Raw genomic sequence first — 26,239 nt, 5'->3', positions numbered from 1 at the left:
AAAAGATGCCAGTAATCAGAAGTGACATCACCACTTGGAAGAGACTCAATTTTTCAGGTATTGGGTCAAGAACCAGATGAAAGACAAATGTTCTCTCCCACCTCTGCTCTATGTCCTTTTTTATAAAAAAATATTTATTTTTAATTGAAGGATAATTGCTTTACAGTATTGAGCTGGTTTCCACCAAACTATGTCCTTTTTTGCTCTTAGGATATAAAGAGGATAGAGGGAGGAGATAGCAGGTGTAGGTATAAAATATCTTTTAAAGATGTCCTGCCTCTGTCTTCAAAGGCAGGTTCCTCAACAGAAAGTTTAGGAAACTTAATTATGGTTTCTACAATTCCAAACCAGTATTTGAATATTCTTGTCCTTATATATAGAGACTTTGATATACATACATGAAGGAATAAACTTTAAGGACAATGTAATCAATTAAAAGGTTTTTTTAAATGGTATGGAACAGACACCCTTCAGTTACATAGTATATAAAATAATGTACTTCAAAAAATTAAATGCTACATCATAGATCCAGGCCACAGTTTCCTAAGGCTCCCTAAAACTTTCTCTGCAATTAAAGATAAGTTTACTCTATCAAAAGAAAATCAACTATATTTTAATTAGAAAAAAGAAAGAAAATCAGAAGCCTAGAAGATATGATTAGAAAAATCAAAGAGTAGCTCGCTTTATTTCAAAGATCATTAATTTCTCCGTAGAGATTATTTGCTCTTCAATCAAAGACTATAGGGATGATTTTACTGGGTAAAAAAGTATATTTTTCAAAGAAATAAGTTTACACATAATAATGTGTTTTAATAATACTGAAAATTGTTTTAAACTACTCCACTTTCTACCATTCTTATTTTGACAAAAGTATCTAAAGCTAAACCTGTTTAACTGGAGAATATTCAACTCTCAACCATTTCACATACATCTTATTCCCATTAATTAGCTTTGATAAATTGAAAAAAAAACACAAACAACAAACAAACCAAAAAGCACCCAATTCACTCTGGTATCAGGTGCCATATTTTAAGCAGTTGTTAAAATAATTCACGGCTTTAAATACAACTAAAAAATACAACTTTTTTAGAAAAGGAGAAAAACCAAAAACAAACCCACACCGGTCTTGAACTATTCAGATTAAAAATTTCGAATAAACTGGCTTTATAAGCAGCATACAATTAAAAGGGAGTCACTCTGAGTAAATCAAAGACTCTGGAATGGTAATGAAATTCTATTTCACCCGAAGTAATGAGCTTCTCAGGACGTTTCTATTTATAATTGAGCCTATTCAACCAACAGTTACGATTTCCCGCGGGGTGGGCTATTGAGCTGCGTGAAGAATACAAACTGAAAAGGACACCACCTCAGGAAGCCGGGAGGGAAGGGCGAATACGAATGAAGAGCCAGGCGTTGGGACAAGAGGAGAGGGGGTGCCCAAGACCGAGTTTTAAGTACAACCCCCTCCTTGTGTTGATGAAAACTATGCTGCCCCACAGACTGCTCCAAACTCTCTCCCCGAAAAGAGGAGGGCGGGCGGCAGGTGGCAGGCGGCCTCGGCTCCGCTCCATTGTTGACCGTCGCCGCCCCCCGCCGGCTCCGGCCCAGGGACTCCAGCCCCGGGCGACAGGCATCCAGGCGCGGGCGGCAGCAGAGGCGGCCGGAGGAAGCCCGGGGCTTCGGGCCCGCCTGGGGGGCTCGTTGGGCTGGTCGGGCAGGCCCTGGTGGCGCTGGGGGGAGTGGTGGGTGTGCGCCGAGAGGAGAGCGCGGCGCAGCCTCACCTTGGACACCATTTTCTTGAGCTGGCTCTCCGACCCCGCCATGGCGGCCGCCTCGCGACTCCGGTCCCTGCAGGCAGAGAGGGTCAGCCGCTCCGGGGCCGCCCCAGGCCGCCCCACACAACCGCACACGGACGAGCCAGCCCCCCACCCCCCCGCCTCTAGCAACAGGAAGTCGGCCTCCACGCCAGCGCTTCCGCTTCCCTTACGTCACTTCCGGGGTCGGCCGTGGGTAGGGGTTGATGGCCTAGGTCAGGTCCAGAGAAACCTGTTCCGAGTGTGGAATTGCTGAGCCGGGATAATAAGATCGGGAGCCCTTTCACAGTTGCCCTCACACTAAAAGAGCAGGTGCAGGGAGGGTAAAAAGTAGGAATACCTTTCCAGTGAGCTTTAATGACTGATGCGTCAAGTGGGAAGACTGGACTGGAGTCAGAAAACTGTTCTGCCACTGACTTACCCTTCTGACAATTGCAGGCAAGTGCACGGCTTGCTCGGAGAAGGCAATGGCACCCCACTCCAGTACTTTTGCCTGGAAAATCCCATGGATGGAGGAGCCTGGTAGGCTGCAGTCCATGGGGTCCCTAAGAGTCGGACACGACTGAGCGACTTCACTTTCACTTTTCACTTGCATGCATTGGAGAAGGAAATGGCAACCCACTCTAGTGTTCTTGCCTGGAGAATCCCAGGGACGGGGGAGCCTGGTGGGCTGCCGTCTATGGGGTCTCACAGAGTCGGACACGACTGAAGCGACGCAGCAGCAGCACGGCTTGCTTGGGGCTTGTTTTTTCCAACTCAGAGGAAAGGCTTGCATTAGGCGATGCCCAGGGTCTCCCTGGTTGTCAGGTTGTTTTTCATTTTTAAGCTTCATATTACATTCACAAGGGCAAAGTGCAGAGCTCTCATTTCACAGGAAGCCAGGCAGTAATTTCTTTACAAGAGACCATTCACTTAGGTCAGAACTCCACTGTGCCCGACATGGATGATAATACAGGGTAATTTCTTCCTTAGACTTGGTGTGTGTACCAGTCTGTCCACTATAAAAATCCAAGTCTTTTAAATCAGGCTCAGCTTTAGGTCCTCATGGTCTTGTACAGTGCAAGAGTAGGTACTCTTTTTTTTTTTTTTGAGAGAATTTTTATTTCACAGTACCCTAATATTGATGAAAGTGAACAGGCAGTTGAAAATGGTGATCTGGAATTCTGACATGATACTTAACAGCTGTAAGTTGCTAGGTTACAAGCAAGGTGTACACAGATGGAAATGAACAAGTAATATAAAAAGTTAAAGTAAATAGATTCATATTTTATTTCTCCACCGACGTATTTACAGCTGAATATAAATTAAAGGCCTGCTTGCACACCAAACCCAGGTCCATTTGGTGGCTCAAACAGGTAAGACCTCCAGCTGGCTCACAGGAGAAGCATCCACTCCTTGGCCCAGGTTTTGGGATTTTGCCAGCCTTGAGTTCATCAATAATTTCTACAATATCCTTAGGTGTCAGATCCTCATAGTAGTTGTCATTTATATGAACCATTGGTGCATTTACACAGGCCCCTAAACACTCCACTTCCATAAGAGTGAAAAGTTTGTCAGGTGTAGTCTCCAACCTTTATTCCAAGTTTTTTTTTCTGAATGGCCTCCAGTATGCTGTTGGAGTTTCAGAGCACGCAAGGCCTAGTAGTGCAGAGTTGAATGTGACACAACTGGCTTTCGATTATACATTGTATAAAAAGTTGATACTTCATACACTCTCATTGGAGGTACTTGTAAAATTTCTTCAACCTTGTGCATAGCAGAGGTGGGCAGCCATCCATTCTGTCTCTGGGCTAAATCCAGAACTGGAAGCACAGCTGCTGCCTTATGCGCTTCTGGGTAGTTTCTCACAACGGCCTGTATCCTCTTACAGTTTTCTGGTGTGGAATCAAATGGAGTTTCTGGGTTATTCTCAGGAGTATCTCTGTGCACAAATAAGCCTCCTCCAGCTCCATTCTGAACAGCTGTCTTATGCAAATTTCTTACATGTCTTCCCCAGTGGGCGCCGCGGAGAGGAATATGGCTGGCCAAACTGCGGGCCTTCGGGCCTCACCGGGCACAGTCCCGAGCGGTCGGCACGCATAGCGTGCACGCCCAAGAATAGGTACTCTTAACTGAATTTCTACTACCCATAAAAGTTCCTCATGGTCATTTATATTAGTCATTATTGTACCTCACTACCGGTTTTGTAAGTACAATGCCATTCAGGGCACTTGGGTTTGAAGGGGTGTGGAGTATGATTATTTGGATAATTTTAGAATCGTGCTACTGAGAAACAGGCTGTAGTATTAATTCTCTTCTAAATTGGCATCTAAATGAAGGTCACATAAACAAAGAAGGCCTAAGTGAAGATACGTGGAAGCATCATTCCATATTGTTGCCAACACACACACATAAAATATTCTATTCTAACAGGTATCTTTCTTTGGACACTATATACTAGTTAAGCATACAGCTTCAGTCAAACCAAACTATAGGACAGTCTATCCTTCCCTGTACCTCTTCTTTGTCACTTAAAAATATATGGTTTTCAAGCTATTCTTAAAGACACAGATTATTAGCCAGAAGCACCTTCAATTAAAGCAACTCTGCTTTTATCAATTGGAAGAATGTAGGTTATATATTTTTCAAAAGGTTTTGTTAAAAATCATTTTTAAAAGTTTGAAAATAACAAAATCCATTCTCTTCATTTTGCAGTTTAGCCACTTAAAATGAAGTAACTAAATATCCTGAGGACTTATGAATCATATGAAAGACTCTTTCTCTTCAATCTGAATAAATGTCCTTCCACTCAATAAATTAGGAATCTCCTGGTAATTTTCAAGTCAAAATTTATTTTATTCATTATTCTTGATATTTAAGAATAATTATTTGATACAGTGTAAGTTGGAAAATATTTATCTGTTACAATATCAAAGAAGCATTTCAATGCAAGCCCCATTAAAACATAACAAGTAGAAGGAATGCATAATTTTGGAAAGATGAAAAAAAAAAAATGAAGGTTAATAGAAGCCATCATGAATGTCAAATTATCACCAATTCACACAGAGATCGTGGTGGTACTACTTAACTTACATGTGATTTATAATACTCAACACTCAAGAAAATATGTGATAGAATTACTTCTATATTGTGGGTTTCTGCAGGGCAAGGACTATATCTATTCATCTTTTTTTTTTTGCTTTTTTATTCCCTCCCCCAGCCCATCCCCCCAATTTTTTGTTATTCACCTTTGACTACTCATTCTAACACAGTTCTTGGAATAACAGTACAGTCAGTAAATATTGTACTGACATGGTCTTTTTATAATGCAGTTAATTCTTAGCAATTCCTCTGTTTATACAGTATCTTGTAATTAGGTTATTTTTCAAGAGCATAATTAGGTATCTGATATTAGAAAAGGCTGGTATAAAAACACAAGCAATGGTCCTTTTAGTTTTACTTTCCTATTTCATACAAAAGGACAGTGAGGATGCACTGTTACAATTACCACCAAAATAACCTATTCATGTAGTAAAATTACACAGAACTAATGCTCATTTCTTCAAATGTCCAATGTTTTTACACCTTTCCCAGCATATTAAATACTTTTCTTTTTTCATGGAACATTGAATACATTTCACCTTTATGATTTAAGCTCATCATTATAAGCATCCATTATTATGCTAAATCAGCATTAGTTTAACTACTTCCTCTCTGCCTAAAATGTGTCTGCTCTTATAACCCACCGGCTCCCATCTCACTGACCAGGTTTAGGTTCGCCTGTAATATGCTTTCAAAGCACCTGGGACTTCTTCATATCCCACACTTGGAATTGTACATCTATTTGTGAGGCCTGTCCCTGTACTAGATTATAAGCACCATGCGGGCCTGTCCTAGTCCAGGGTTTGTCACCCTTGTATCTGCGGTGCCTAATATGGCACCTGGTGCATAGCAGCCTCCAAGTCTAGACTATCTGAATGACTAAACAACTAAACACCTACTTCAGTGCATACAGTTTGCCCCCCACCCTCCACCCCCCACCAAGCTCTTTACTAAGGGAAGTCAAAGAATCAGTATTTCTAAAAAATATGTTGAAGAAAAAAAGCCCCTGCATGAGAGTATCAGGGTACAGACCCCAGCTTTAGGGTCTTGTGGTAACTGTTTTGACTCTTAGGCCTTTTTCCTTTTCTAGAGTTTAGAAAAAGTAGAGGTTGTATGGATAAGTGTCCCTTAGTCATGAGATTTTGGGCATTAAACCTCAATTTCCTCCTCTACAAAATGATGATAATAGCCCCTACCTCAGGGGGTTACTGTGAGGATTAATAAATAATCCTGAGGAATAAAACAATAAAGTGCTCATCACACTGCCTGAAATATTGGAAGTGTTGATGCTAGCTGCTATTAGTTATGTGTCACATTCCTAATAATATGCTGTCTTTCACATATGAAGATGTTATTGACCCATCACCCATTCAGGGTGCATAATGGTGCACCCTGAATCACTTCTTCAGGAGTAGTTAAAGGATGCACCGTGAATCATTTCTTCAGTAGTTAAAAGAATATGCTCAGGACAATCAGCCCATTCAATCAGTTTCTCCCCATTAAGACCAATGCCTTTACGAAAGCCTCATATATTAGCTTTAAAGTAAATGCTTGGCTTTCATTCATAACCTATTTCCACTAAAAATATGCATGTCTCTATGGTTCTACTTATGGCATGGTGTGTTCTTGAGATGCTGGAAATCTTATATAGCCCAGAAGAGATGATAGAAAATTGCAGAAAGGACAGTCCTGCTGGATATTAAACTACACTTCTTGTTCATATATTTAAAAATTTCATTTTCCTTTTTACTATATTAAAGTATGTGTACAAAGAAAAGTATGTGCACACTTCTTTTCCATTTTTTTGGTTGCTAATTAATTTGAAGAGGGAAAACAAAACCCTTTATTGTTTATTATTATGCTTTTTACCAACATTATTTTAAAGAACTGTAAATAGCATAAACTGGATCCTTTGAATGTAGAGCTAGCACAGATTTTGAAATACATACTGGGCCTTCAGCTTATGATGTTTATTGTAACAGTTAAAGGGTAATTTTCTTTTAAAAAGGTATGATTTTTTAAATATTCCCAAAGTGCTGAATGTGCTAATTGAGGATACATAATTTTTAAATGATGTATATTGCAGGTGAATGTTTATCTCTGCTTAGGTTTAAAGAACAATATAGATAATCTCAAGAACAGAGAAAATTAGATTTTTTTTCCTTCTTATCTAACTACCTAGGGATTTAAATCACAAAGCCAACCAAGAACCACCAACCTTAACCAAGCAGTTTGTAAGGATAAAAAGTAAGATAGAGAAGTTCTCCACCCCATATATATGTGTTGGTAAAATTAACCTTTCCTTTCAGGTAACTCTGAACTTTAGAATCAAAGTTTTAACTGTTGCTGGAGACCATGGATGGAGGATGCACTGCTTTGGAGTTTCTCAGTCACTGTTTCTTCTTTCACTGTGGTCTTAATGACTTCACACACTCCACTCGTTCCAAGGATGCAAGGCAAACTTAAAAACACTTCACTATTTATACCATAATATCCCTGAAAGGAAAAAAAATAGGATTAGAGCTGAATCACTGCAAAAGAGTTAATATCATAAATACGGATATTTTCTTCCTTTTCTGGTCCTAGCACTACAAAGTGATACAAGCTGAATTTTTAAAAAACTCTGTTCAATTATCTTCTAAATGAATTCCAGTTACTGTTTCAGAAAATTTTTGTGAGATGGGAAGAATTTGGTCAAAGATACTCCCTTTATGGGGAGGTAAGCTAGCACCCTGCACTATGGGTAACAGGATAGAGGTAAAGAAAAAAGACTGTCATGGGTTTGATACCTGGAGCAGAGAGGGGAAAGCCCAGGAATGTAGTGAAAGGAGGTGACCTGTTGCATCCCGGGGACTAACTTTCTGAGCTCCGTATCCAAAGCTGGCTTTATTCCATTACCGCTGGTGCTCCTGCGTCTCACAGGTATACCCTGTTTGTCTATCCTTTCCTCTCTGTATTTGGTTGTCCCCATTCCCCCTCCTGGACATGGTGAAGGTCAGCACTGAAAGCATTAAGCATCAGGCTTTGGTTCATGGTTTTAATTCCTTGGTAAAGTAAATTAGGCAATGCCAAAGGTTGTGGATTTGATCCTTGGAGGAAATGTGGGCCTTACAAAATGGGAGAGTAAATTTTGAAGGGTTTTATTGAAGAAATAAAAGATATTTTTTATATCTTTCTTCCCTGGAGACCCTCATTTTCATAACTTGTTGAAAATGAGTAAATAGTTTATGCTATTAACTAAACCAACTTCCTGTTGGTTTAGTTAAACATGCAAAGTTAAGATGTTTTGTCCACCTGCCTTGGAGCTGACCCAGGTCTGAACTTTTCAAATCCTTGATGCATTTAACTTGAAGGATATGAAACATGCAAGCATAGGTTACATAGTTCAGATTTATGTTCTACTGGATTAAGTTTTTCTTTAATGTCTGAAAGCATAGTTTTATGGTAGTCCTTTTGGGGAAGAACCCAGTATTATCTAAAATTATTGGCAAAGTTAAATGTATTTTATATAACAAAGTTCTTAGAATGTTGAGAAGTAACTGAAAAAAGAGTGATGAGTAAATGTTTAGGCTGAGATTATTTATTTCAATAAATCTTTCAAAAGCCTTTTTTAAAATGCTGTTAATAAATTTCTGTGATTTTTTTTCTTTTTAAATTCGTTTTTCTGAGAGCATAGCTATTTGTTTTTTATTGTAAAACAATAATAATAATAAAGCAAACTCTCAAAAAAAAAAGAAAGAAAGAAAAAAGATTGTTAGAGTGGATTCCCAGGGGAGGGGCTTAACATGGGCTCTGAGGGCAGTCAAATTTGGTAACCTGTTTTCAGTTTTCCCTTCCTTGTTTTATTTCCCTTCCAGTATTCCTAAGTTTTTGCGAATATTTGGTTAAGCATTTGTGCCTCATCTTAGCTGTGCTTTAGGGACTTTATACTTGGAATAAAGCAGTAAAGGACAACCTGAACTGAAGAAACAGACTGATGACCAGCTAAGACCAGCTGGCATGTCAGCCTGGGGTGACCTGGCTGGCTGAGGAGATAAATGACAATCAGAAGTTTATGGAATATATAAATGCTTCTTGGGAATTCCAAGAATTAATGGGGGTGCAGGGCAACCTTGTAGAAGTCCAGACTTCCCATAGCCAAGCAAGATAGGGGTTAGACCAAACTATCTTCTCCCATGTGTTACTCTGAAAGCTGGTGGTACTCAAGACTCCAGGTTACAGTGTGAACAGCACTTTTTTGTTATATTAATAATATAAATATTTAAAACTATGATGAGAGAATGAGAATAGCAATTACCTTTGCTAAAACTGATACAGAATGTACTTTCTTTTTATCATTCACAATACTGTCAAGCAGGTCAGCAACTGATAGTCCAACAGACCATGATCTTTGACCTTTTACCCTTAATAGTTCCATGGCCCTAGGTTATAAAAAACAAAACAGAAAAATCATGATTTCAGAAAATGCACAAAATATGTATGTTTAGTTTTAGCTTATGTATAAGGTATTAATTAGATATTTTTATGACACAAGAGTTATATGACAATTGTTACGAAAACCAACGGACAGCCCAGTAATTAAGCTTTTCTTAAAATATTAGGCAGTCCACAGTGAGTCAATACAGATGGCCTAATAATATAAAAAGATGCTTACCACCACTAATACTTACTAAATATGAGCTAAAACAATAAATACATCAATTTTGCCCATCAAAATTGGCAAAGAATAAAAAGACTAATGGGCTTCCCTGGTGGCTCAGCTGGTGAATCTGCCTGTAATGCGGGAGACCTGGGTTCAATACCCCTGGGTTGGGAAGATCCCCTGGAGGAGGGAAAGGCTACCCACTCCAGTATTCTGGCCTGGAGAATTCCATGGACTGTATAGTCCATTGGGGTCGCAAAGAGTCGGACATGACTGAGCGACTTTAACAAAACGACTGGTAACTACTTTTGCAGAAGCTACAGAGAAACTGGCATTCCCATAATTGCTGTTCAGAGTGCAAAATTATTCAAGTTTTTAAGAGGAAGATTTGGCAACACCTGATCTAGAAACACCAGTCCATTCTAAAGGAGATCAGCCCTTGGTGTTCTTTGGAAGTAATGATGCTAAAGCTCAAACTCCAGTACTTTGGCCACCTCATGCGAAGAGTTGACTCATTGAAAAAGACTCTGATGCTGGGAGGGATTGGGGGCAGGAGGAGAAGGGGACAACAGAGGATGAGATGGCTGGATGGCACCACAGACTCAATGGATGTGAGTCTGAGTGAACTCCAGGAGTTGGTGATGGACAGGGAGGCCTGGCGTGCTCCAATTCATGGGGTCGCAAAGACTTGGACACGACTGAGTGACTGAACTGAACTGATCTAGAAAGTACTCTTCTAGGAATTTGTCCTATAGCAATATGCTCAACTATGCAAAGATATAATACATGTAAGTATGTTTGCTTTGTTGGAGACAGAAAAAAGTTTGGAAACAATTCATCCAAAGAGGACTTGTTAAGTAGATCACTACCAAATATAGAACCATATATAGATCTTGAGAAGAACATAAAGTACATTTATGTGTACAATATGGGAAAATATCCAACATTTATTATTAAGGAAATAAAGCAAGTTGCAAGATAATACGAATAGCATAAATGTATTATAAAAACAACAATAATGATGATAATCCTTGCAGAAGCATTAGAAAACGACGTTTGGACACATGGACGCTAAATTGTTAATAGCGGCCGTTTCTGGAGAATGGAATTACCCCTGCTTTTCACTTTATAGACAGCGCAGTATCTAAAGCTTTATCTTTGCTGTACACCAGAAACTAACATAACATTGTAAATCAACTATACTTGAATTAAGACATAAAGTTTTATGAGCACATACATTCTTTTTGTAACTAATTAAAAATTATACAAATTAAACAAACATGTTTGAATTTATTCCTCTTGAAAGCTATAAATGCAGGATTATATAGAGAAGCAGATTAGAATGGATTCTACAACATATTACTATTCTCAATATGAGGCTATTCTTTCCAGTTGTTACAGTCTAAAAACCGTAAACTAAAGGTTTAAAAAGCTAAAATCACCTGAACCAGAATTCAGGAAAGGATGTTATGAGACAATAAAACAACAAATGGCATGAAAATATATAGTATGCAGAGTCCAAACTATGGGGTCCAGACCCCTAGAAGGCCTCTGAATAAACACAAGAGTCAAGTATCTGTGCATTACACTTGATTTCTGCCTGAAATTATAATGGGGGTTATCCATTCACATTAGACTAATTTCCAAATGTATTCAACTAGGATTAATAAGGAGAAGGCAATGGCACCCCACTCCAGTACTTTTGCCTAGAAAATCCCATGGATGGAGGAGCCTGGAAGGCTGCAGTCCATGGGGTTGCTAGAGTCAGACACGACTGAGCGACTTCACTTTCACTTTTCACTTTCATGAATTGGAGAAGGAAATGGCAACCCACTCCAGTGTTCTTGCCTGGAGAATCCCAGGGACGGCGGAGCCTGGTGGGCTGCTGTCTATGGGGTCGCACAGAGTCGGACACGACTGACGCGACTTAGCAGCAGCAGCAGCAGGATTAATAAATACATATTGATTTTTAAGTGGTATGGGCCAATTCTCCTCTACTTTTAAGAAAACAGCCAATATCCTCAGATACAGAATCCTATATCCTAAATATAGAAGTGGTAAATCACTGCCTACAAATAAGGAGTCTATTCCACCCTTTAAAAAGTCAACTACGTTCTAAATATTAGGCTTGCAAAACACTCTTAGATCTACTTTGAGATAAGAAATCAAAGAACAGAAAATACTGCTCCCGTGCACTCTGGATTTGTCCATACTAGTTAGTTTTATTTGCAGAAGCCTGGTAAGTACATGCCATGCAAATAGCCATTATGTTAGCTATGAAGTGTATGGTTTTTAGTTAAGATACATGCAAATCTACATTCAGCGTTACCTGTTGGACAGCTGCATCTGAGAGTCATGATTTGTTACTTCCTCTTGGCCACTCCATATGGGCACTAAAAATTAAATGAAAAATTGATTATTATCTTGTCAATAACTCTCTTAGGAGGAAGATGTGATAAAGGATCATTTGCAGTCAAGGGTACCTGTATCAAACTTCATAAACATTTCCCCCCTTCTGGATAGAGTTGCATACTTCCACTGGTAGCACTAAATGTGCTGTATTGATTGCCTGGGGTGAGAAGGCATAGAGCTGTAGTTCCCTCAAAACATGATCCCAAAGTCTACTGGCAGCTCGTTACCTGTTCTCTCTCAACACTGGACCATTTTACTGACTGAGTAGAAAGATTTTCTCAGCAGGCAGTGTATAATAGGCTCCCATGTGCTGTAAGCCCTTGGCATTTGCTCCACTGGGAACCACACAGGCTAATTTCTATCACCAGATGATGAATAATTTGGTCACCTATGGCTTCCCTGGTAGCTCAGCTGGTAAAGAATCTGCCTGCAGTGCAGGAGATCCCTGTTTGATTCCTGGGTCGGGAAAATCCCCTGGAGAAGGTATAGGCTACATACTCCAGTATTCTTGGGCTTCCCTGGTGGTTTAGGTGGTAAAGAATCTGCCTGCAATGCTCGAGACCTTGGTTCGATCCCTGGGTTGGGAAGATCTCCTGGAGGAGGGCATGGCAACCCACTCTAGTATTCTTGCCTGGAGAATCCCATGGACAGAGGAGCCTGGCAGGCTACAGTCCATGGGGTCGCAGAGAGCCAGATACGATTAAGCAACTAAGCACATACACTCTGGATGAGACTTCCACAGGTGTCAGAGAGCAGGGTCTTGTTTTCTAAGAGCATATTTGGGTTTTCCATTTCCTCTCACTACACCGTTTATAAAAACAATTTAAAAACTCAAAGCTATACATATGAAATAGATATTTATACCATACTTTAATACGAAATTTAAAGTAACATTCTGAAACCTTTTTAATAGTCATTGATTTCTCATCACTATAAAGACTTTCTTTGATACAAATCTTTGGATAGGCAAAACAGAAATACATTCAGATATGTAAGACATATTTTACACTTAAGATACAAGTCTTCTTTTTCTTCTTTTATTTTTCTGCTGCGCCGTGCAGCTTGTAAGATCTTAGTTCCCTGATCAGGGACTGAAACCAGGCTCTGGTAGTAAAAGTGTCAAGCCCTAACCACTGGACTGCCAGGGAATTCCCACAGCTCTTCTAAACTGCATTAAAAATGAGGCCAATTAGTGATTTCTCAGCATCAGCAACAAAGGACACCTTCCTTCCTCAAACTAATTGTAAGCCTCCAGGGGGCAGGGATCATATGTCCTTCTGTGTCCTCTGGCACAGATTCTCTACCAAAAGAATGCACAAGAGGCAATACAGAACCAACCTCACATACAATCCATAATTATATTAAAGAGCAAAACATACTTGGAACGGTTAAGTTGGAAAACATGGAAAAGTTTTAGGAGTTTTTTTTTTGCTTTTATACAAAAAAGATCTTCACGACCCAGATAATCACGATGGTGTGATCACGGATCTAGTGCCAGACATCCTGGAATGTGAAGTCAAGTGGGCCTTAGAAAGCATCACTACGAACAAAGCTAGTGGAGGTGATGGAATTCCAGTTGAGCTATTCCAAATCCTGAAAGATGATGCTGTGAAAGTGCTGCACTCAATATGCCAGCAAATTTGGAAAACTCAGCAGTGGCCACAGGACTGGAAAAGGTCAGTTTTCATTTCAATCCCAAAGAAAGGCAATGCCAAAGAATGCTCAAACTACCGCACAATTGCACTCATCTCACACGCTAGTAAAGTAATGCTCAAAATTCTCCAACCCAGGCTTCAGCAATATGTGAGCCATGAACTTCCTGATGTTCAAGCTGGTTTTAGAAAAGGCAGAGGAACCAGAGACCAAATTGCCAACATCCAGTGGATCATGGAAAAAGCAAGAGAGTTCCAGAAAAACATCTTTTTCTGCTTTATTGACTATGCCAAAGCTTTTGACTGTGTGGATCACAATAAACTGGAAAATTCTGAAAGAGATGGGAATACCAGACCACCTGATCTGCCTCTTGAGAAATCTGTATGCAGGTCAGGAAGCAACAGTTAAAACTGGACATGGAACAACAGACTGGTTCCAAATAGGAAAAGGAGTTCATCAAGGGTGTATATTGTCACCCTGTTTATTTAACTTATATGCAGAGTACATCATGAGAAACGCTGGACTGGAAGAAACACAAACTGAAATCAAGACTGCCTGGAGAAATATCAATCACCTCAGATATGCAGATGACACCACCCTTATGGCAGAAAGTGAAGAGGAACTCAAAAGCCTCTTGATGAAAGTGAAAGTGGAGAGTGAAAAAGTTGGCTTAAAGCTCAACATTCAGAAAACGAAGATCATGGCATCTGGTCCCATCACTTCATGGGAAATAGATGGGGAAACAGTGGAAACAGTGTCAGACTTTATTTTTCTGGGCTCCAAAATCACTACAGATGGTGACTGCAGCCATGAAATTAAAAGACACTTACTCCTTGGAAGGAAAGTTATGACCAACCTAGATAGCATATTCAAAAGCAGAGACATTACTTTGCCAACAAAGGTCCGTCTAGTCAAGGCTATGGTTTTTCCTGTGGTCATGTATGGATGTGAGAGTTGGACTGTGAAGAAGGCTGAGCGCCGAAGAATTGATGCTTTTGAACTGTGGTGTTGGAGAAGACTCTTGAGAGTGCCTTGGACTGCAAGGAGATCCAACCAGTCCATTCTGAAGGAGATCAGCCCTGGGATTTCTTTGGAAGAAATGATGCTGAAGCTGAAACTCCAGTACTTTGGCCACCTCATGCGGAGTTGACTCATTGGAAAAGACTCTGAGGCTGGGAGGGACTGGGGGCATGAGAAGGGGACGCCAGAGGATGAGATGGCTGGATGGCATCACTGACTCAATGGACGTGAGACTGAGTGAACTCCGGGAGTTGGTGATGGACAGGGAGGCCTGGCGTGCTGCGATTCATGGGGTCACAAAGAGTCGGACACGACTGAGCAACTGATCTGATCTGATCTGATACATATATATTTGTAGATATTAAAAATCAGTTTTCATCTTTCTCTATGGTTCCCTTATTATTTAATGTTAATGGGGTCACTAGAGATTGCAGTTTAGATCTTTAAGTTTCAAGATACCCAAGAGAGAGAATGATTGAGCTAGAAAAGAAATGAACACTATCGAGATGAATAGAATGGTATATGGGATTTTGTATCTCCCCTTTTGGGAGATGATTACGGCTTTGACTTTACAAAGATTTTCCTATGAGAAGAATTCAGGACATTTGGAAGGCTGAAGTGAAGGGGAAGTCATTATTCCCTGATAGAAATGAAGTTCACAGTAGTACCATGGCAAGCTCTTGAGGACTACCCCTTTCACTGTAACAGACTGGATTATTTGTGGGAGATCCTCAAAAGTCCTCAGAGAATGTAGCAGCTTACAGGCAGACACTTGAGGATCTCTGGTTCGGTTAATTAAGATTAAAAAAAAGAAAAACTTCAGCATCATTGTCTATGTCAATGACAGCCACTGAAGGTCACAGAAGTTTTTATATCAAGTAAAAAAAGCAAAAGCAAAAATTGTTACATGAACAAATAAATGCATGTGGACAAATAAGGGTCTTTTTTTTAATGTTTCACTTGAATAGGACTATACATGAATTATTTTCTAAAAGTTTGGTACATTAGTATATTCACAATAGACAGAAAATTGCAGAGAATAGTCTGCTAGATGAACGAGCATTTACAGACCTTGGGAAAATAAATAAAAAGGGAAAGGTAGGTATGGGAAAACAAAGGACACCAGGAAGTCTGGAATTTAATTATGAGTATTACTGCTATTATTACAAACATAATCACATGTTTCATCTTTCCTCTCTGAGTTTAGACTTTTAAGAGCCATGAGAAAACAATGTTCAGAGAGATGGAGAAAGCTTCACTATGCTCAAATCTGCTTCTGACACAGTCATTAGGATTTTCAGTTAAGTTTAGATAGACTTAATTATTTCATTTTTTGTTTACTTATTGCCCAACTGTTCACACTTCCTAAATGCATATTTATCCTAGTTTAAGGATCCCTTTCAAATACTGCATCTAATCAATCCTTATCTTTCTAGTTCTATTCCTTAAGAATAGTAATCCTCTGGTCCCAAAAATTTTAATAAAAAATGACCATGGGATATTTCTTTTCCATTACACATAGCACCTACCCCTTAGGTAAGACTGATGCACACAGCAGATGAGCTAACACTGTCTTGAGGTCCAGTCCCTGGATTTCTAAAACACCACTTGAAGGAGTTACCTGCACTTTACATGATTTCACTATCACAGCTAAAAACAGCAGCTCCAAATCACATGTTGTAACTAATTTGGTGGAGCACAGCAATGACCTATGATTACAAAAAGATGGTATCAGGATCATTCAAAATATTTCAAAACATATTTACTGAGGCCATTCCAAGTTCAAGGAGTTTACAGTCTGGTGGGGTGAAGACAGGTAAACATGCAATTGTAACACTGTGATAAGGAGTATAATAGAGGCACGAGCTTACTTAACCTGGAGAATTAAGGAAGGCTTCCTGGGAGAGGTGGCACTCAAGCCCAGTCTTGAAGGATAAGCAGGACTTAGCCAAGTGAATGAATGTTCAGGGAAAGCAAGTATCAGGTGCAAAGGCAAGGAAGCATGAGAGTGCATGAGCCCCTCAGGAAGCTGCAAGTTGATCATGTGACTAGCATAACATGCTTGTCCGAATGGCAGAAGATGAGGCCCAGGAAGGAAGCAGGAAACAGATCGTAAAGGGTCTTACATGTCATGGAATTCTTCCCCACGTCATGCTGTAATTGTCATTTGTAGAGGAAATAACTAAAGAGAATACTTTTACTTACACATATCTGTTATCCTTGTAACTGTTTCTAAATCTTAATGTTGCCTATTTCAAAGTATAGTTTTCCACGTCCCTTTGCCAATTTTCTATTCCTCACCATCTTTCCATCTTGATCACTGTTATAACAGCTACCATTTACTGAGTGTTTATCTGTGCCAGACACTATATTAAAGGCTTAAGAGAAATTATCTAATTAAGTCACCGCAAGAAAAAGTACAGCTTTGCAGTCAAACCCAGGGTTCAAATCTCAGTTCTGCCCTTACTAAATGTGTAACCTTGGACAAGTTGTTAAACTCACTGAGTCTTAAGCTTCCTTGTATATTGATTTGGAAAAAACCACCACCTCCTTTTTGGGGTGTTTTTAAATTTTAAATGAGATTACAAAGCATTTAATACACACACTAAGCACTCAATAAAAAAATAATTCTAATTTTGCTATGGTGTCACCAATACAAAGACATAACCAACTGGTGTCTACACATGAAACCAGCAGAAAGTGAATCACTGTCATGTCTGACTCTTTGTGACCCCATGGACTGTAGCCTGCCAGACTCCTCTGTCCATGGAATTCTCCAGACAAAAGCGCTGGAGTGGGTAGCCATTCCCTTCTCCAGCAGATTTTCCCAACCCAGGAGTCGAACCCAGGTTCTCCCACATTGCAGGTGGATTCCCTGGTGTCTGAGCCACCAGAGAAGCCCAGCAGAGGAAAACCAGCAGAGGGAGCCTCTAATCTGAGGGAAGACTACCTATCAGTGCATGTGTGTCTGCTAAGTCGCTTAGGTCGTGTCCGACTCTTTGCAACCATATGGACTGTAGCCCATCAGGCTCCTCTGTCCATTGGATTCTCCAGGCAGGAATACTGGAGTCGGTAAGCCATGCCCTTCTCCAGGGGATCTTCCCCACCCAGGGATCGATCCAGCATCTCTTATGTCTCCTGCATTGGCAGGTGGGTTCTTTACTGCTAGCACCACCTGGGAAACCCAAGAATACTAGAGGGTGTAGCCATTCCCTCCTCCAGAGAGGATCTTCCCAACGCAGGGATGGAACCTGGATCTCCTGCATGGCAGGCAGATTCTTTATCGTCTGAGCCACCAGGAAAACCCACCAATCAGTCGATGTAATTATTTCTGAAACAAAGTAGAAGACATGATAAAAAAGTGACTTGACAGCAGTCTAAGGCTCAGTGGGAAAGAATCCGCCTGTAATGCAGGAGATGCAGGTTCGATCCCTGGATTGGAAAGATCCCCTAAAGGAGAAGATGGCAACCCATTCCAGTCTTTCCTGGAAAACTCCATGGACAGAGGAGCCTGGTGGGCTACAGTCCATGGGCTCACAAAGACACGACTGGGCATGAACATGAGACAGGACTAGACATAGGGAGATGGGTTGGGGAGTACGTAAGTAGTTTCACTGGCATTCATAATGTTCTTAATTGAGTATGGTTTCATGAATGTTTGGTCAACTATGTTTTAAAACAAATACATACATTATATATATTCTATGTATCAAATATTACATAAATTGTATTTAAGTAATCTCAATTCACATCCATCTACATCTATTTCTAGTTCCTAGTTGAGAATTCCATTCCTTGTACTTAAAAAAAAATTTTTTTATTTATTTATTTTTTGGCTGTGGTGTCTTCACTGCTGCATGTATGCTTCCTCTGGCTGCAGGGAGTGGGGCCTACTCTTCCTTGTGGTGCATGGGCTCTAGGCACGAGGGTTTCAGTAGCTGCAGCTCTCAGGCTTAGTTGCTCCAAGGAATGTGCAATCTTCCTGGAACAGGGGTGGAACTGGTGTGCCTTGCATTGCAAGGCAGAATCTTAACCACTAGACCACCAGGGAAGCCCAGTTCCTTGTGCTTTTACCCTACTTCTCTTGGACCTCTCTTAAGGCTCATCATTACTGCCTATTATAGTCACTTTCTGAATCAGTCTCTAACCTGCCTAAAGACAGGGTCTTTATTCATTTAGGTAGCTCCAACAGCAGTCAGCAAAGTGTCTTAGGTTTACTTATCAAGTCACACCATCCTTTATTTTCTCTTTACAATTTGAGATACTCATATAACCATAATGTAAAATGTTCTTATTAATTCAAAAATTATAACTTAGGCGATTGGTTACATTTTGGTATTCCAGTACTTAAAAAGAATGAATGGTATCTATATATGTTACTATGCAGTCATTTCCAAGTCATAACAATTAGAAAGAAGGCAAGGTAGAGAATGATGTATATTTCATATGCTTGTCCTTACACAGAACATTTCTAAAAGGTGGCATTGCTTCTAGAGAGAGGGACTAGGTGTTTGGCATAGAAGGGAGACATTTTTCACTACATTGTCTTTTTATACTATTTAATTGTTTTGCAATGTGAATGTACGACTTTTTCAACTAAAAGAACAGCTTAATAATTTACACTTTCAATAAGGAGAAAGTACACAGACAAAATTCAAACTGGATCAGAATAAACAGCAACTTTACAAAAGAATAAACACCTTGAGACAATATATGGTTAATTACATTTAGCTAGCAAAAGCTTTTAACTCAAAGGAATGAAGGAATCTGTGCGATGATGTGATCAGAAAAACTTCAAAGCGTAAGTAAGAGGGACTTGACTGAGACCTTGAAGAATAAGATTTGAATATGCTGAGTGAGAAGGAGAAGGGATTATGAAAAAAGTAAACACAATGGGCAAAGATGCCTGTGGCTGAAGCAAAGCTGTGGGGCAGGGCCGAGATGCACAAGACCTGATTTTAGTCCTTCTTTGACCTGAAAAGGCTCTTCGAGCGGTCACTCCTACTATTCCCGCATTCACTGCTGACTCCCTACCACAAACTGTAATCAATGACCCTTTGAGTGTCTTCCAGCTGTCTAACAACATGACTGCCTCCATAACTATAACTGGGAAGGAAGATTAGGGCTGTATTTTGGGACTACTTGAATGGCAAGTAAAAGAATTGAATGATTTGGTCAGAGGAAGCCTGTGAAAGTTTTTGAAAAGAGGAATGTGACTTAGGAAGACTGAATTAATATGTGAAACATACTGCAAACCCTGTAAGTTTTAGCTAATATCATTATTAATTTGGCATCATTTATAGGGTACACTAGAGGGAAAAGAGCAAATTAACTGGGAGATTTACAATAATCAGACAAGCAAGAGATCAACATGGACCAGAACGCAAATGGCAATAGTGAGTAACATTTGGGGTCTTCGGTTTATTTGAATCCCTAGACATGTTACTCAAACACATCTGCTCCAAGTTCTTGTTTGCTCCCCATTATCTCATTCTATTGATTAGTCTTTAGTGTCAGTAAGCATTTTGAGCCTGAAAAGCTATGTTTGCTTGAATTACACAGTCAGGATTTATAAAGGTTTATTCTATTGCCTGAGTCTTTCTAGCGTTGAACTTTCTAGGTAGCCAGTGCAGATTTATACAGATTTTAAATCTTCCTCCAGTTCTTGAGTTAAATGATCACTTCCTCAAAGGCAGAGAAGTTCTTTTCTACAATGTGCTCTACCCCTCAGCACCTATAGGATGAATAAAGCAGTAATAAATACACTTTACGAGTCAGACACGACTTAGCAACTAGAACAACAACAACAATACACTTTAAATGAGAAAGCAATGATAAATTTCCTCCAGATTACCTTTTCAACATATCACTCGCATGCTCAAATACCTTTAATAGTTCCCCTCTGCCTGATAATCTTTCCAACCCTTTATCAGGTATTCAAGAAAAAAATACCTCCAAAATGAGTTATCAACAAGTTATCAACCAAGCTTATCTGGTTGAAACTCTGCAACAACCAGTCGATATTTTTATCCCATGAACATGCCATACCTAAGTGTGTGCCTTTGCCTGTTTTCCCATTCCTGGAATGTCTCTCTCACTCTTTGCTATTTATTTGAATCCTATTCATTCTTCCAAAGTGCAGTTCAATGATGGCCTGCATAGAGTTTTCTCCAGTCATTTCAACCCATGTTAAATGCTCACTCATAAGTGTCTAAGCACTGTAAGTCTAAAATATATTCATTCTGGCCCTTAATCAAAGAGTACCCTATACTTTTAATGTCAGCCAAAATAGCTTTATTAAAAATTTTGTCTTATCACTCTAAAATAATTTTTTAAAAGATTTTTTGACGTGGACCATTTAAAAAATCTTTAATTTTTTACAAGATTGCTTCTATTTTATGTCTTAGTTTTCTGGCCCCAGGCATGTGGGATCTCAGCTCCCCGACCAGGGACTGAACGCACCCCTCTGTATTGGAAGGCAAAGTCTTCACCGCTGGACCATCAGGGAAGCCCCCAGAATAATTTTTAAGAGTGGCGAAGGCAGAGGCTGTGCTCTGTGCCTCTTCTGGATCACACTGGCATCTTACAGTAGTGAGTAGATATACTTGATTAAAATGAATTAAAATGAGCAAACTTAGGATAATGCACTTTTACCACCAGACCAACCTGACTTTACAGCATGAGAGAAATAATAAAGAAAAAAAGGAGATTATTGAATTAAATAGGGAAAGCAATCTTATGGGATAGGAAAATGGGCTTTCAAATCCAGGGGGACTAGATTTTATGAATGGTTTTCTATGGTAGGGACAAAGCACAGAGCAAGGAGCTGGTTAAAAGAAAACAGGGGGGGGCATAAGGGTAAATAAAGAGTGAATATTCTGTTTAAAAGGTAAGAAAGAGACAGGAGGTATGCACCTAGGGAGAAAGTCTGGACTTAGGAAAGGTAAGGAAGACTGCAGGATGGGAAAGTAAAAGAAAGAGTTCTGTACATGCTTTGAAGTGAAGTCGCTCAGTCGTGTCCGACTCTTTGCGACCCCATGGACTGTAGCCCACCAGGCTTCTCTGTCCATGGGATTCTCCAGGCAAGAATACTGGGGTGGGTTGCCATTTCCTTCTCCAGGGAATCTTCCCGACCCAGGGATCGAACCCAGGTCTCCAGCATTGCAGGCAGATGCTTTAACCTCTGAGTATATGCTTTACATGTGTGTGAAAGTCGTTCAGTCAAGTCTGACTCTTTGCAACACCATGGACTGTATCCTACCAGGCTCCTCTGTCCAGGGTATTTTCCAGGAAAGAATGCTAGAGTGGGTTCCCATGCCCTCCTCCAGGGGATCTTCCAGACCCAGCGACTGAACCTGGGTCTCCTGCATTGCAGGCAGATTCTTTACCGTCTGAGCCTCCAAGGAAGACCTGTGTATGCTTTAGGGTTTATTTAAATGTTGCTCTCCAAAATTAAATTTTTAAATTCATCCTGGATGCTGAAATTCAAATACAAAATACAAAAATAAAAATATATTACCTAAGGAGTCTTGCCTTTTATTTACAAGAGTAAATACAATTAGAATGACACTTTTGTAGAGTTTATTCACAATACAGGGCCCCACACACAAAAGGCATTCAAATGTGGAAGGAAAACCAACTAGGCTCTACAAGTGGAGTGCCCAGAACTGTGCATATATGCATACCATGGCCTCTGGTGATATCAATTATCAATATACGTAAATAATAAACATGTATTTCTTACCTTTGTCTTCTCCCTGCTCACCAATAACCCATACTTCTTTTCCTGAAGTCTGTGCCTTCAAGACATTTGTAATAATATATTGTAATCTCTGTGAATCCAGATTGCACCCAATTCCAATCACTCGGTTTGCAGGAAATGCACTCAGTTTCCAAGTCACATAGGTCATGATTTCCACTAAATATTACATACAAGGTGAAAATATAAATTATTTTTTAAAATAGACTTCTAGCCTAGTTCCTAAACAAAATACTTCAATAAGTATATCAAAACCTTTATATACTCTTCTTAAGTCTTAAATGCACTTGGAAGCATTATTTATTATTATATAAATTTATTTTAATTAATAATTAAAAACAACTAACAAGTATTCAGCATCATTTTACATAACTGTTTTAAATATAAATTTTTAAGAGTGGAAAACAGATCATGTCCTAGAGCAGTTAAGGATGAAAGATGAAAACTGGGTATAGAAAACCAGAAGATAATTTTTTTCATTGATCAAGTTCTCTTTTACATCTAGCTTAAGGTGAATTTCTACCTTGAAATTAAAACACTGGTTCATACACCACCACCATGTAGTACAGCATTATCAACAAAAACACAACCATTTTTTTATTCTGTGCCAAAAAGGTGTCAGAAATTTAAAACCAATGTCTTTCAATCAATTACTGTAAGAAAACAAGTGAAATGCCTATCATACTCCTCTATTGGGAACATTAAAAAAAAAAAAAAAAAATCTGTTCACCCATTTGAGTCCAGTACCATCTAATCCTTTGAAAAAGTTTCTCAAGTAATTTGAGAAACAATTTAAAATAAAAATTTTAACGTTAAAAATCCACTCTGGCGTGCTCACTAGCATCTTATGACACTTCAGAGTTAACAAAAGATCCTTCCTATAAGATATTGCATCTTTCTTTCGAGCGTTTAACTGTTTTCTCACTGAGAAAGGCATGGCTAACAGCCTGGAATATATTAAAAGTAGTACTGCATAAAAAATTGTAAGTTGTAACCTTCTAGTTACTCCAGTCAGTAGTAGTAACTGGCTGACAGGATGTGCAAAGTACTGCCTTGTTCATCAAAAGAGCAATTTAACTGAATACTCTAGCTGTCCCTTTACAACCCTGTTTTATGACTTTTATCAGAAATGGCAATTCTACTGAGGCACTGGGCCATCAAATTCATTTAGAATAAAACCTTATACCTGGTTGAGATGCAACGAGCAGGATGGCGTGCTGACTATAATGTCCCAGAGCTGGGACAAGGGCTCTGAACATGTCCACATTGCTCTGCACCACATCGAGGTAGGACTGAGAACTACCCAGGGAGTTGACTGTGAAGATCACCACCTTGGAATGAGCAGAGGCAGACAAATCTAATGAATAAAAAGAAACAGTCTGAGCTCAAGATAAAGGTTTTAACCAGGTTCTTGTTCATGATGATCAGGTTTTTCTTTTCTACAGTTACACAGCTTTTAGCAGTTGCCTCCAGATCAACCCTGTTTCCGTAGGAAGGATACAAAATGCTGAGATCTGCTCCAGAAAGAGAATTAGAAGCAACAGTGTATCCCAAGGGAGGAAAGAGCAGAAAAGATAAAATAAATTACAGGATCCAGACTTTACAAGCAGGGAGGGATTTGGGTTTTTATATAATTCACAATTTTCTTAGAAAAAATAAATATATGCTATAGGCAGAATGCACCTATAATCACTTACATCACTGATTTTTAACCTTAAGTTTAGGAGTCCTACAGTTCCTTGAAAGTGACTCAGAGCCCATGCAGAATAGTAAGAAGTAGAAACATGGCTGGCAGGCACAGCTTCATGCTATTTACTTTGACCTCTGCAAGCAGTGCAGTGCTGCTTCTATCTGCTTTATTTATTAAGGATTCTACTCCAAAGAGGAAAAAATGATTTGAAAATCTTTCAGTAGTGTTGGCTCATTTTCTACTTTTCCTTACGCTGAAGTCCAGTATCTTGGTTTTAGGTTCAAGTGAAAGAGTCTCGAGAGTGAAAAAGTTGGCTTAAAGCTCAACATTCAGAAAACTAAGATCATGGCATCTGGTCCCATCACTTCATGGGAAATAGATGGGGAAACAGTGGAAACAGTGTCAGACTTTATTTTTGGGGGCTCCAAAACCACTGCAGATGGTGACTGCAGCCATGAAATTAAAAGACACTTACTCCTTGGAAGGAAAGTTATGACCAACCTAGATAGCACATTGAAAAGCAGAGACATTACTCTGCCAACAAAGGTCCGTCTAGTCAAGGCTATGGTTTTTCCAGTGGTCATGTATGGATGTGAGAGTTGGACTGGGAAGAAAGCTGAGCGCCAAGGAATTGAATGCTTTTGAACTGTGGTTCAAACTGTGGTGTTGGAGAAGACTCTTGAGAGTCCCTTGGACTGCAAGGAGATCCAACCAGTCCATTCTGAAGGAGATCAGTCTTGGGTGTTCTTTGGAAGGAATGATGCTGAAGCTGAAACTCCAGTACTTTGGCCACCTCATGCGAAGAGTTGACCCATTGGAAAAGACTCTGATGCTGGGAGGGACTGGGGGCAAGAGGAGAAGGGGACGCCAGAGGATGAGATGGCTGGATGGCATCACTGACTTGATGGACGTGAGTCTGAGTGAACTCCAGGAGTTGGTGATGGACAGGGAGGCCTGGCGTGCTCCAATTCATGGGGTCGCAGAGTCGGACACGACTGAGCAACTGAACTGAACTGAATGGGACTTACATATAAGCAACTGTTATGACGTAGAAAAAGCTGTTCAAAATTCATGCCTCTGACCCTTAAGCACACTTAAGCTATTTCACAACTGCATTACTCTCTACAACACAGTATGTCTTGCAGTAAACTGAGACTGAAGTTGCTCAGTCATGTCCAGCTCTTTACGACCCCATGGACTGTAGCCTACCAGGCTCCTCTGTCCATGGGGTTTCCCAGGCAAGTGTACTGGAGTGGGTTGCCATTTCCTTCTCCAGGGGATCTTCTCGACCCAGGGATCAAACCCAGGTCTCCCGCATTGCAGGCAGTGTTTTACTGTCTGAGCCACCAGGGAAGCATTGTCTTGCAGTAAGTGCATGTCAAAACAGTGGCCAGAATTATCAGCATCAGTAACAGCAGAAAAATAATAAAGTAATAGAGAGATACCAGTTCAGTCAACATGTATAAATCTTTATTAGCATCCTAGTGAGACAATGAGTAGATTCCAGGGTTTACAGTCTTAATTAAGCCTCTTAAGGCCATTTTTCTAAACAAGTTGCAGAAGGGAACCTGTGTGCAATGTGTCTGTGAGATGCATTATCCAATTTCAGTTCATATTCTGACACAATTGTGGGAGTAGAGATCCAAAAAACTGAAGTCCTAGATTTTAATTATGTCTCTTCATGAGTATTCTTAATTCCTATGTTCTAATGCTCAGATGAAAAACCTGGTGATGAGTCTAAATCTCAGTACTGGAAGACATTAGAAGTGAAAGGTATATAGTTAACACTTCCATACCACTTCTATGTGCTCAGATGAAAAACCTGGTGATGAGTCTAAATCTCAGTACTGGAAGACATTAGAAGTGAAAGGTATATAGTTAACACTTCCATACCACTTCTATGTGCCAGGTACTGTTCTAAGACCTTGACATGTACGTACTCACTTAATGTAATCCACAACACACTGTGGGGTCCATATCCCCATTTTACAGGTGAGGAGTCTGAGGCATAGAGAAGTTTAGTAACTTGCTCAAAGTTATAGAGCTAGTAAATAGCACAGTCAGAATTCAAGCCCAAGCAATCTGGCTTCAGAGTGCTGATAAACATTATGCTATATTTTGAAACTCAGTCCTATACTCTCATAAAATGGAAGGAAATTGATATCTGG

General features: G+C 39.8%; 2 protein-coding genes and 1 pseudogene across 11 annotated transcripts in view; all 3 read right to left on the bottom strand.

The window, feature by feature from the left end:
* TSG101 (tumor susceptibility 101) overlaps positions 1–1,944 on the bottom strand; it is a 42,462-nt gene extending 40,518 nt beyond the window's left edge. Inside the window, exon 1 of one of the 2 annotated variants that reach the window (XM_006056068.4) lies at positions 1,782–1,944. In XM_006056068.4, coding sequence (XP_006056130.1) covers positions 1,782–1,823 — 42 coding nt within the window. In that variant the 5' untranslated portion in view covers positions 1,824–1,944. The remainder of the gene's footprint in view (positions 1–1,781) is intronic. The other variant, XM_025286307.3, reaches the window with a different exon arrangement.
* Positions 1,945–2,889: 945 nt separating this feature from the next.
* LOC102407106 lies at positions 2,890–3,976 on the bottom strand (annotated as a pseudogene).
* Positions 3,977–4,625: 649 nt separating this feature from the next.
* The window catches only part of UEVLD (UEV and lactate/malate dehyrogenase domains), a 58,092-nt gene continuing 36,478 nt past the window's right edge, over positions 4,626–26,239 (bottom strand). For 5 of the 9 annotated variants that reach the window (XM_006056069.4, XM_006056071.4, XM_044943501.2 and 2 more), the window contains 5 exons: positions 23,568–23,738; positions 22,367–22,540; positions 11,867–11,930; positions 9,193–9,316; positions 4,626–7,391 (listed from right to left, as the gene is read on the bottom strand). In XM_006056069.4, the coding sequence (XP_006056131.4) occupies positions 7,224–7,391; positions 9,193–9,316; positions 11,867–11,930; positions 22,367–22,540; positions 23,568–23,738 (701 nt within the window). In that variant the 3' untranslated portion in view covers positions 4,626–7,223. Of the gene's footprint in view, positions 7,392–9,192; positions 9,317–11,866; positions 11,931–19,194; positions 20,357–21,883; positions 22,101–22,366; positions 22,541–23,567; positions 23,739–26,239 lie in introns of those variants that run through there. The other 4 variants (XM_044943499.2, XR_006551343.2, XM_044943500.2 and 1 more) reach the window with 4 other exon arrangements.

This window comes from Bubalus bubalis, chromosome 5, assembly GCF_019923935.1.
Source record: "Bubalus bubalis isolate 160015118507 breed Murrah chromosome 5, NDDB_SH_1, whole genome shotgun sequence".
Classification (NCBI taxonomy): domain Eukaryota; kingdom Metazoa; phylum Chordata; class Mammalia; order Artiodactyla; family Bovidae; genus Bubalus; species Bubalus bubalis.
This window is presented reverse-complemented; position numbering and strand designations above follow the sequence as displayed.